Source organism: Cnephaeus nilssonii (assembly GCF_951640355.1).
Source record: "Cnephaeus nilssonii genome assembly, chromosome: 20".
Taxonomy (NCBI): Eukaryota; Metazoa; Chordata; class Mammalia; order Chiroptera; family Vespertilionidae; genus Cnephaeus; species Cnephaeus nilssonii.
The window spans coordinates 36,399,266-36,411,025 of NC_137091.1; the positions used below are offsets into that span (position 1 = coordinate 36,399,266).

At 36.0% G+C, this 11,760-nt stretch overlaps 1 protein-coding gene across 4 annotated transcripts in view; it reads left to right on the forward strand.

The window, feature by feature from the left end:
• ZNF570 (zinc finger protein 570) overlaps nucleotides 1-11,478 on the forward strand; it is a 31,957-nt gene extending 20,479 nt beyond the window's left edge. For 3 of the 4 annotated variants that reach the window (XM_079799999.1, XM_079799998.1, XM_079800000.1), the window contains one exon: nucleotides 5,903-8,337. In XM_079799999.1, coding sequence (XP_079656125.1) covers nucleotides 5,903-7,233 — 1,331 coding nt within the window. In that variant the 3' untranslated portion in view covers nucleotides 7,234-8,337. Of the gene's footprint in view, nucleotides 1-5,902; nucleotides 8,338-9,125 lie in introns of those variants that run through there. The other variant, XM_079800001.1, reaches the window with a different exon arrangement.
• Nucleotides 11,479-11,760: the final 282 nt, after the last annotated feature.

Consider the following 11,760-nt stretch of genomic DNA (forward strand, 5'->3'; position numbering starts at 1 on the left):
ACTTGCCAACTTCTGGTCTCAATGAGAATGCTTTAATATTTTTTATTAATAATTCTGATGTTTATAGGTTTTTAGCAAATACCCTTTCAATTCTACTTACTAAAGTTTTGAGTTTTAAGACATGTTTTTTAGTTTTTCATGTGTTTTCCATAGTGGTTGTACCAGTCTGCATTCCTATCAATAGTTTACTAGAGTTCCTTTCTTTCCATATCCTCATCAGCATGTGTTTGTTTATTTATTGATAATAACCATTCTGGAAGGTGTGATGTGGTAGTTTTAATTTTCATTTCTCTGATGATTAGTGACATTGAACATTTTTTCATGTGTCTCCTGGCCACTTGTATGTCCTCTTTGGAGACGTGTCTATTCAGGTATTCTTCCCATTTTTTATTTGGATTTTTTGTGTTCCTTTTGTTGAGTTGTATGAGTTCTTTATATATATATATATAAAGTATTACAAATAGTAGTACACATGCCTCCTTTTTGTTCCCCGTTGACATTTCCCTGGTCTCCTTTACCCCCTGGCACATGCCCTCACCCCTCCTCCCAGTGTCCTGTGTCCATTGGTTATGCTTATATGTATGCATACAAGTCCATCGGTTGATCTCTTACCCCCCTCCAATACTCCCCAGCCTTCCCACTGTAATTAGACAGTCTGTTCAATGTTTCTCTGCCCCTGTACCTATCTTTTTGTTCATCGAGTTATAATGTTCTTTATTATCCATAAATGAGTGAGATCATGTGGAATTCTTCTTTCACTGCCTGTCTTACTTTGCTTAGCATAATGCTCTCCAGTTCCATCCATGCTGCTTTAAACGGTAAGAATTCCTTCTTTTTTATAGCAGTGTAATATTCCATTGTGTAGATGTACCATAGTTTTCTAATCCACTCATCTGCTGATGGGCATGTAGGCTGTTTCCAAATCTTAGCTATTATAAATTGTGCTGCTATGAACATAAGGGTGCGTATATCCTTTATGATTGCTGTTTCTGTTTTCTTGAGATATATTCCTAGAAGTGGTATTACTGGGTCAAATAGCAGCTCCATTGTGCTGTTTTCCACAATGGCTGCACCAGTCTGCATTCCCACCAATAGTGAAAGAGAGTTCCTTTTTCTCTCCATCCTCTCCAGCACTTGACATTTGTCGATTTGATCCATTCTGACAAGGTGTGAGGTGGTACCTCATTGTTGTTTTGATTTGCATCTCTCATATGATAAGTGACTGAGCATGTTTTAATGTGTCTCTTGGCTTTCTGAATGTCTTCTTTTGAAAAGTTTCTATTTAGGTCTTTTACCCATTTTGTGATTGGGGTATCTTCCTTTTGTTAAGTTGTATGAGTTCTCTGTAAATTTTGGAGATTAAACCTTTATCAGATATAACATTTCAAATATGTTCTCCTATGCAGTGGGCTTTCTTGTTGTTTTGTTGGTTTCTCTTGCTGTGCAGAAACTTTTTATTTTGATGTAATCCCATTTGTTTATTTTTCCTTAGTCTCTCTTGCCCTAGGATGTGTGTCTGTAAAGATATTGCTACGACATATGTCTGCAATTTTACTGCCTATGGAGTCTTGTTGGATTTTTATGGTTTCCTGTCTTACATTCATGTCCTTTAGCCATTTTGAGTTTGTTTTTGTGTATGGTGTAAGTGGTGGTCTAGTTTTATTTTTTTTGCATGTATCTGACCAAATTTCCCAGCACCATTTATTGATTTGCAGATATTATACCATCCTTGCATCCCCAGTATAAATCCCACTTGGTCATGGTGTATGATCTTTCTAATGTATTGCTGAATCTGATTTGCTAGAATGATGATTTTAGCATCTATATTCATCAAGAATATTGGCCTGTAGTTCTCTTTTTTTGTGTGGTGTCTTTATCTGGTTTTGGGATTAGAGTAATGCTGACTTCATAGAAAGAGCTTGGAAGTGTGCCTTCCTCTTGAATTTTTTGGAATAGTCTGAGGAGGATATGTTTTATTTCTTCTTTAAATGCTTGGTAGAAATCTCCTGTAAAGCTGTCTGGACCAGGGCTTTTGTTTACTAGAAGACTTTTTTATCGCTGTTTCAATTTCTTTGGTAGTTATCGGCCTATTCAGGTTTTCTCATTCTCCTTGGTTGAGTTTTGTGAACTTGTATTTTTCTTGGAATATGTCCATTTCATCTAGGTTGTCCATTTTTGTTGGAATAGAGTTGTTCATAGTATTTTTTCATAATCGTTTGTATTTCTGTGTGATCGGTTGTTATTTCTCTTCTTTAATTTCTGATTTTGTTTATTTGGGTTCTCTCTCTTTGCTTCTTGGTGAGCCTGGCAAGAGGTTCACCAATCTTATTTTGCCTTTCAAATCAGCTCTTGGTTTTGTTGATCTTATGTATTATTTTTGTTTGTTTTGTCTCTATTTCATTGATCTCTGCTCTGATCTTTATTATTTCCTTTCTTCTGCTTACACTGGGCTTTTCTTGTTGCTCTCTTTCTAACTCTTTGAGTTATAGGGTTAGGTAATTTATAACCATTGTTTCTTATTTTTTGTGGTAGGCTTGTAGAGCTATGAACTTCCCTCTCAAGACTGCTTTAATTGAGTCCCATAGATTTCGGATTGTTGTGTTTTCATTGTCATTTGTTGCAATGATGCTTTTTATGTCTTCTTTCATCTCTCTGGTAACCCAGTCATTGTTTAATAGCATGCTATTTAGTCTCCAGGTGTTTGATTTCTTTTGATTGTTTTTATTGTAGTTGATTTCTAGTTTATGCCATTGTGATCTAAGAAATTGCTTGATATGATTTCTATCTTCTTGAATTTGAAGAGACTTTGCCTGTGACCCAATATATGCTCTATCTTTGAAAATGACCCATGTGCACTTGAAAAGAATGTATATTCTGTGGCTTTGGGGTGAAATGTTCTGAGGATGTCAATTAATTCCATCTTATCTAGTGAGTCATTTAGGATTGATGTTTCTTTGCTGATATTTTGTTTAGAGGATGTGTCCAATGGTGATAGTGGGGTGTTAAAATCCCCTACTATTACTGTATTGCTGTCTATCTCTCCCTTGATATCCGCCAGAAGTTTTTTAATGTATTTGGGTGCTCCTGTATTGGGTGTGTATATGTTTACCAGTGTTATTTCTTCTTGTTGGATTTCTCCCTTTAGTATTATGAAGTGGCCTTCCTTATCTCTTGTTATGTCCTTTACTTTGAAACCTAATTTGTCAGATATAAGTATTGCTACTCCAACTTTTTTTTCATTTCCATTCACCTGAAAAACCTTTTTCCATCCCCTCACGCTCAATCTGTGTGTGTGTCTTTTTTTTCTGAGGTGGGTTTCTTGTAGACAGCAGATACATGGGTCATGTTTTCTTATCCTATCCGTTACCCTATGTCTTTTGATTGGGGCATTTAATCCATTTACATTTAAAGTTATTATTGATAGGTACTTGTTTGTCACCCATTTTATTCTTTACCCCTATGTTCCTTTTTCGCTTCCTATTTCATTTTTTTTTATTTTTTTTTACAGTAGACGGTTTAGCATTTCTTGCATTGCTGGTTTGGTGGTAATAAACTCCCTTAGTCCTTTTTTGTCTGTGAAACTCCCGATTTCACCTTCAATTTTGATTGATAGCCTTGCTGGGTACAGAATTCTTGGATTCAGACCCTTCCTTTGCATGACTTTGTATATTTCATTCCATTCCCTTTTGGCTTGATGTGTTTCTGTTGAGAAGTCTGTCACTAGTCTGATGGGGGATCCTTTGTAGGTAACTTTCTGTCTCTCTTTGGCTGCTTTAAAGATTCTTACTTTGTCATTGGTGTTTGCCAATTTAATTATAATGTGCCTTGGTGTTGGTCTTTGGGGTTTCATTTTGCTTGGAACTCTGTGAGCTTCTTGGATTTGTGTGGGTTTTTTCTTCCCTATATCAGGAAATTTTTCTGTCATTATTTCTTCAAACAGGTTTTCTATTCCTTGCTCAGTTTTCTCTCCTTCTGGAACCCCTATTGTGCGGATATTGTTCTGTTTCATGTTGACCCAAAGTTCCCTTAGGCTCTCCTCCTGCTTTTTAATTTTTTTTCCTAGAAGCTGCTCTACTTGGGTATTTTTTCCCACCTTGTCTTCTAGTTCACTGATGCGGTCTCTGCTTCTTCTAGTCTACTGTTGATGCTTTCTATTGAGTTCTTTACAGCAGCGATGTCATTTTTCATTTCTTCTTGGTTCTTCTTCCTTTCCTCTTGGTTTTTCCACATATTGTCGAATTTGTCTTCCATTCTTTTCATCCATTTTATGACCATTTCTCTGAATTCTTTCTCTGACAGATTTCTTGCCTCCATTTTGTTTATTTTTTTAGTGATGCCTGCTTTTTTTCACATGTGGGCTGTTTCTTTGTCTCCCCATGATCTCTCTTCTCTGGGTGTCTGGTTATGTAGTTCTCTCTCTCCTTATCCTAGGCGAAATCTGTCCTTTCTGTGATGCAGTGTATAGCTCCTCTGAATCCGTGTGCTTGCAACAATTGGGGACTGGTATTCTCAGGTTCGCAGCTGTTCGGGGGATGCCGTAGTTGTAGATTCCCTGGGCTTTTCAGGCTTCTGATAAGATCCACTTTCCCCTTCAAGATGGTGTGGTCTCCACGTCTGAGCCTGTTGCTCAGGGAGGAAACTCAGCAGCAGTGGGGGCTGCCCAGTCAGGGGAGCCTCGTCCAGCAGTCCCCCACAGTCTTCTGGGGCATAGCTGTCCCTCAACTCACTAACAAACACTCACCGTGCAACCACACACTCTCCTTTTGTTTTCTCAGTCACACACTATCTTGCAGTCTGCCTTCTGTTGGCAGCCATCTTCTAGTAGCCTCCCCGCCTCTTTTGCTAATTGACCATATAGGCATGGGTTTATTTCTGGGCTCTATTGTGTTTCATTGATCTTTGTGACTATTTTTATACCAATTCCATCTCTTCTGATTACTAACACCTTGTAGTATAGCTTGAAGTCAAGTAGCACGATACTGCCAACTTTGTTCTTTCTCAAGATTGCTATGGCTATTCAGGGTCTTTTTTGGTTTTGTATACATTTTAGGATTATTTGATCTAGTTATGCGAAAAATTCCATTGGTATTTTTTTTAGGGATTTCTTTGAGTATGTGAGTTACTTTGGATACTAACCATGCTTCTTTTTTTTTTTAATCCATGAGCATAGTATATCTTTTTAATTACTTGTATCTTAATTTCTTATGGTTGTTCAAATATAGGTTTTTTACTTCCTTGTTTAAATTGTATTCCTAGGTATTTCATTCATTTTGATGCAATTGTAAATGGGATTGTTTTTTTTAATTTCCTTTTCTGATATTTAATTAATGATATATAAAAATGCAACTGATTTCTGATATTAATTTTGTATCCTGCTACTTTGCTGAATTTATTAGTCCTAAAAATTTTTTTGTGTGTGGAAGCAAATGATAACAGCTTTACTTCTTTCCAATTTGGATACCTTTTACTTTTTTTCTTGACTGATTGTTGTGGCTAGAACTTGCAATACTATCTTTAATAAGAATGGTGAAAGTGGAGATCTTGTCTTGTTCCTGATCTTAAAGAAAAAGATTTCAGCTTGTTACCATTGAGTGTGATGTTAGCTGTGGGTTTTTGATATGTAGTCTTTATATTGACGTAGTCCCACTTTATTGAGTTTTTATTCTATATTTTTTCTTGAGTTGAGATTTACCTGCTGATTTTTCTATTATTCTAAACAATCCTCCCAAAGTTTCTATAAAACCTACTTTTAGTTTTTATTTTTCCACACTTTAGAACTATGAAAGCCAGTGTTCTGGTTGGTTTTATTTGCTATTAAACTCACATAGTTCACTTTATGTACTTTCCTAGAAGTACCTCCTGGTACATAAAGAGGAAACATGTTTTTCTTATTATTTTTCAGGTTGGGAATCTGTGTGTGAGAGTGAAGAATTAACCCCAAAGCAGGACATTTGTGAAGCACAGTCATCCCTGAAGATAATAGTAAAATTTAAAAGCTGCGGTCTTGAGTACTCCGATTTGAGAGAGGAATGGAAGTGTGAGGGCCATTCTGAGAGGCAACTAGTGAATCAGAAGTCATATTTCAAAGAAGAGACCATTACTAATGAAGGATCCCTTGTTTATGAAAGAGGACAAGAATATAACAAATCTTGGCAAAGTTTCCATCTGAACACACTGCTTCATACACAACAGATAGCTTCAAAAGAGGAGAAAGTACATAAATATGACACACATAAGAAAAGCTTTAAAAATAACTTAATGGTTATTAAACCCAAGAATATCTATACACAGAAGAAACTTTTGAAATGTAATGACTGCGAAAAAGTTTTCAGCCAAAGCTCATCCCTTATTCTTCATCAAAGAATTCATACTGGAGAGAAACCCTATAAATGTGTATATTGTGGGAAAGCCTTTAGCCAGAGATCAAATCTTGTTCAACATCAAAGAATTCATACTGGAGAGAAACCCTATGAATGTAAGGAATGCAGGAAAGCATTCAGTCAGAATGCACACCTTGTTCAACATCTGAGAGTTCATACCGGAGAAAAACCTTATGAATGTAAGGTGTGTAGAAAAGCCTTCAGCCAGTTTGCCTATCTTGCTCAACATCAGAGAGTTCATACTGGAGAGAAACCCTATGAATGTATTGAATGTGGGAAAGCATTTAGTAATAGATCATCCATTGCTCAACACCAGAGGGTTCATACTGGTGAGAAACCTTATGAATGTAATGTGTGTGCGAAAGCATTTAGCCTTCGTGCATACCTTACTGTACATCAGAGGATACATACTGGAGAGAGACCCTATGGATGTAAGGAATGTGGGAAGGCCTTCAGTCAGAATTCACACCTTGCTCAACATCAGAGAATTCATACTGGCGAAAAACCTTATAAATGTCAGGAATGTAGGAAAGCATTCAGCCAGATTGCCTACCTTGCTCAACATCAAAGAGTTCATACTGGAGAGAAACCCTATGAATGTATTAAATGTGGGAAGGCTTTTAGCAATGATTCATCCCTAACCCAACATCAGAGAGTTCATACTGGAGAGAAACCTTATGAATGTAATGTTTGTGGAAAGGCTTTTAGTTACTGTGGATCCCTTGCCCAACATCATAGAATTCATACTGGAGAGAGACCCTATGAATGTACAGAATGCAAGAAAACTTTTAGGCAGCATGCACATCTTGCTCATCATCAGAGAATCCATCTTGGTTTGTCAATTACCACCTAATTCTGTCAATCACCAAGTCCTATAGGTCTATTATAAATATTTTAGGAATTTATACATTTTTCTCTATCTTTAATGTTACCCTAGTCCATTTCACCTGGATCACTGCTGTAGCTTTTCTAACAGGCTTTCCTGTATCAATTTTGGTTGCCTTAAATTTATTTCTCACCATGCACCCAAAATTATATTTTTGAATACATACATTACTGCCTATAATTAAAAATTTTTTGGCTCATTATTCTTAAGCTAACATCCGTAGTCTTTAAAATTGTCAATGAGGTACTTTATTATCTAGTTCTTATGTACCTCTCAGCCTTATTTTATTTTACTTTTCCTCTCTGGGCACTAAGCACTTCCAGGATGAAAAGCTTAGAATCTAGAAAATTATAGCTCTACCACTACTGTGGGATTGTGTGGCTTTGAGTAATTTGCTTGACTTACCTAAACCTCAAGGTTGTTGTTGTTTTTTTAAAATTTTAAAATAGGATAATAAAGGATACTGTATTTTAGAAATGTATTAAATAGTGTATGTTGTAAATTGATACATATTAAGTAAGAATTTTGCATGTAAAGTACTTCATACATTAAATATAGCCCACATTCAATAAATGATAGCTAATATTTATGCATCAGGCATTGTTCTACATAGTTAACATATATTAACAAGTAGAACATCCCTAGAAAGCAACAGGTCAGAATTGGGAAACCTAAAAATTTTAGAACATAAGTGAAGTCTTCATACTCTAGGTGAAAAATGAATATATACACACACAAGTAGTAGAAATATAATACATAACCAGTTTTAGGAAGTTTTCAGAGAGAATAAATTGGATAAATTTAATTAAAATAAAATAAGAATTTACTGAGAATACAGAGCTTACATTTAGGTAAAGAAAAGAATAGAGGATCACAACTTCCAGCAATAACAAAACAAAATCCATAAACCTAGAAATTCATACTGTCCCATAAAAAGGCACCAGGCCCAGGTAGTTGTATGGTTGAATCTAGTTAATTTCGAAGCTTTAAACTTTGATGCTGTAATAAACAAGCATAATATTTAGAAGTATTTTTATCCATTGATTATAAAATCAAATTTAAAAGAGGACTTATAGACAAAAACTATATATATATATATATATATATATATATATATATATATATATATATATAAAATAGTAGCTACTCAATAATCACTGAATGAAATACGTATATGTATTTCATTCAGTGATTATTGAGTAGCTACTATTTGCTAGGTACTTTCACTATTATAGGCATGAGGAGACAATGAAGATCAAAACAAAGACTATGTTCACATAGAGTAAAATTCCAGAGGCTGGAAGTGTTAGTATTTAAATATAAGCATAGATTTCCACACTGAGAAGATGGAAGAATAATGATTGAGAAGTATTATATAGTCTAGACTGAAAAGACTGAAGATAACAAAGTTACCAGTTTTTCCTACTTCACAAATACACTACATTTTGAACTAAAATTTATAAACAGGCCTTTTTTCCATTTATTTTCACAACTTTATTCTGAAATTCATCTATTTTGTATGAATTATAGAGAATGGGAAGAAAATTCTTGAGTTTGATCTGTTTGTAGAAATGTTGCATATGAAAAAAATGGTTCACGCCAGTGAAGAAAGAATAGATTCTGGGATCTATATATATAAAGAGCCAGGGTTTGTAAAGACCAAAGGCTTGACCTAATACTGCAAGTCAGTGCTGGGTTGCTGTGGTGATCCAGCACTGACTACAGCCGGTACCAGAGAAGTGACCCAGCAATGACTGCAGAGGGGTCTGCAGATTAGACCTGCAGAGAGAGAGGCAGGGTCTGATCTGCAGCCTCAGTGGCAGCTGTTGATCAGCTGTTGCCTCTCTCTTTCTCTCCAGGCTTCACCAGCAGCCGCACCTCTGTTTCTCTGTGGGCCTCCACAGGGATGCTGATCAGCCCCACCTCTTTGATCAGGCCCAGAGATAGGCCCGGAGACACTCACTAGCATAGAAACCGACCAATCAGAACCAAATCTGGGTCAACTGTGAAGAGCCAATGGCTGCCTAGGAGGCGGAGATTTTGACACTGACTGGCATAGAAACGGACCAATCATAACCTAATCTGGGTAAACTACAAAGGCAGAATCTAAGGTAGGGGCTGAGGAGGGGTTTTAAGATCAACAGCAGTTTGGTGTAAGGTGTAAGAAAGCAATTCAATTTTTTAATGACCGCTTTGGCAGTATAGTGCATATGGCTGGCTATCAGTCCAGATAAAGGGATTATGTGCTTTTGTCTGCCAAGAGCATCTCCTGCTGAAAAAGATTTTTCTCCCCCATTTAAGCAATCCTATCCTATATAATCTATTTATACTAATCTATTTATACTAATAAAAAGGTAATATGCTAATTAGATCTGGTCAACCAGCCATCTTCTGGATGTCCGACTTCCTTCTGGACAAAGCCATGGTAGTGGGATCTGAGGCAGAGGCAATTAGGGGTTATCAGGCCAGCAGCGAAGAGCAGTTGGCGAGATCAGGCCGGCAGGGGAGGGCAGTTGGGGTGAGATCAGGCCAGCAGAGGAGGGCAGTTAGGGGTGATCAGGCAGGCAGGAAGAAAGGTTAGGGGTGATCTAGCAAGCAGGTAGAGCGGTTAGGGGCAATCAGGCAGGCAGGCAGAAGCAGCTAGGGTGATCAGGCAGGTTGGAAGCCAGCAGTCCCAGATTGCAGTCAGACATCCCCCAAGGGGTCCCCAATTGGAGAGGGTACAAACTGGGCTGAGGGAACTCCCTCTTCCCATGCACAAATTTCATGCACTGAGCCACTAGTAGTATTATGATTGACTATATGCATCACTAGTGGTAAGGGCAAAGTAAACAAAACCACAATGAACTATTTCAGATCATCACATTAGCAAAAGCATTACATTCCTAATGATTAAAAATATGTACAACATTGAAATGTGAATACAGTTGTATTTGGAAGTAATTTTGTTTAGAATAATTAGGCAATATCTAATAAAGTTGAGGATGTGGATATTCTGACCCAGCAAATCCACTTAAACCTCTACAGCAAGCATGTCAAACTCAAAGGCTAACATGGGCCAAATAAACAAGGTTTAAGTTTATGTGAGCCATAAAAAAACAAAATTTTCATAGAAAATTTCAATTTTCATAGAAACGTAGATTTATTTCAATAGAGACATGCTGAATACAAAGGGCTGAAATAAATGAGTAATAGTTAACATAAAATAATATAATATTTTAATTAAAATATTTTATTAATATTAATATTTAATATTTTTTCTTGAACATTAACTTACCAGACACCCAATAACTGTACAAGTTAATAAATGTAATGCAAATAAACCTATTTTTCTTGTTCTCTGAAAGCAAAATATTTCCTGTTGCACACACCAAACAAGTCAGTACAAGACTAATGGCATGGCAATCGGCTGCTAAAATATTCACTGCTAGTAGTGGAGAGAAATGGTGCACCTGCATTTAAGGTGAGTAAGGGCAATGAATGCAACACGATTATAGTAATCGGTCATTAGCGAACTTTTTAGTTCATTATTTATAATAATGTATAGCAGGATATTGTAAAAATTAAATTACAAAATTTTTACTAAAATGTTTCTTACATACCATTGTATTGGCTGGGCCACAAAAATATTCGTGTGGGCCACATGCGGCCTACAGGCCACAAGTTTGACATGCTTGTTCTACAGAATCTGTCCTCAGGTGTTCAGGGAACTGTACTTGAAAAATCCATTTCAGCATTGTTTGTGAGAATGGAAGTTGAAAGTAACAAAATAACCCAAGTTAAAGTGAATGAACTCATACTTCTATCAACATGGACAAATCTCAAAAACAATGAAATTGAATCGGAGCATTTTGTATAGTATGGTACCACTTATTTATGTAATGTGCAAATCAACACTATTTTTCCAGTGCTAAATACCATATAGAAATAGTGTAATAGCATTTATGGAAATTATCATCAAATTCAAAACAGTGGTGATCTCTGGAGAGGGTGAATAATTATATTGAGGAAAGGATGCAAATAATAATTTCTTCAAAATATAAGCAAGTATGACTAATTATAATTTGATAAAGCTGGTCATGGGTTTATAGATAGGTTTTTACTCTTTGTACCTTTTGTATATTTAAACTATTTCATAATAAAAATATTTAAATTATGTTTGCTTTTTCAATTATTTACTTGCTAAACCTCAAGTTTGCAGATGGTGTTCCCATTGATATTCACCTCTTTAGAAAGAAGCTCTCATATAATTGACTTCCATATGCATTCACTGTTAACAATTTGTTGACTACCTCATAATTTTGAGTGACTATATTTTTACACTGAGAATTTTATAGCTTACTTATTAAATGATTTCTCCATCATTCTCCCCTCTCCCAACTTTCTTGAAGTATGACTGACAAAATTGGATATATTTAAGGTATACAATATGATGTTTTCATTTATACATTGTGAAATGTTTACTGCAATCAGTCCATCACTTCATAGTTACCA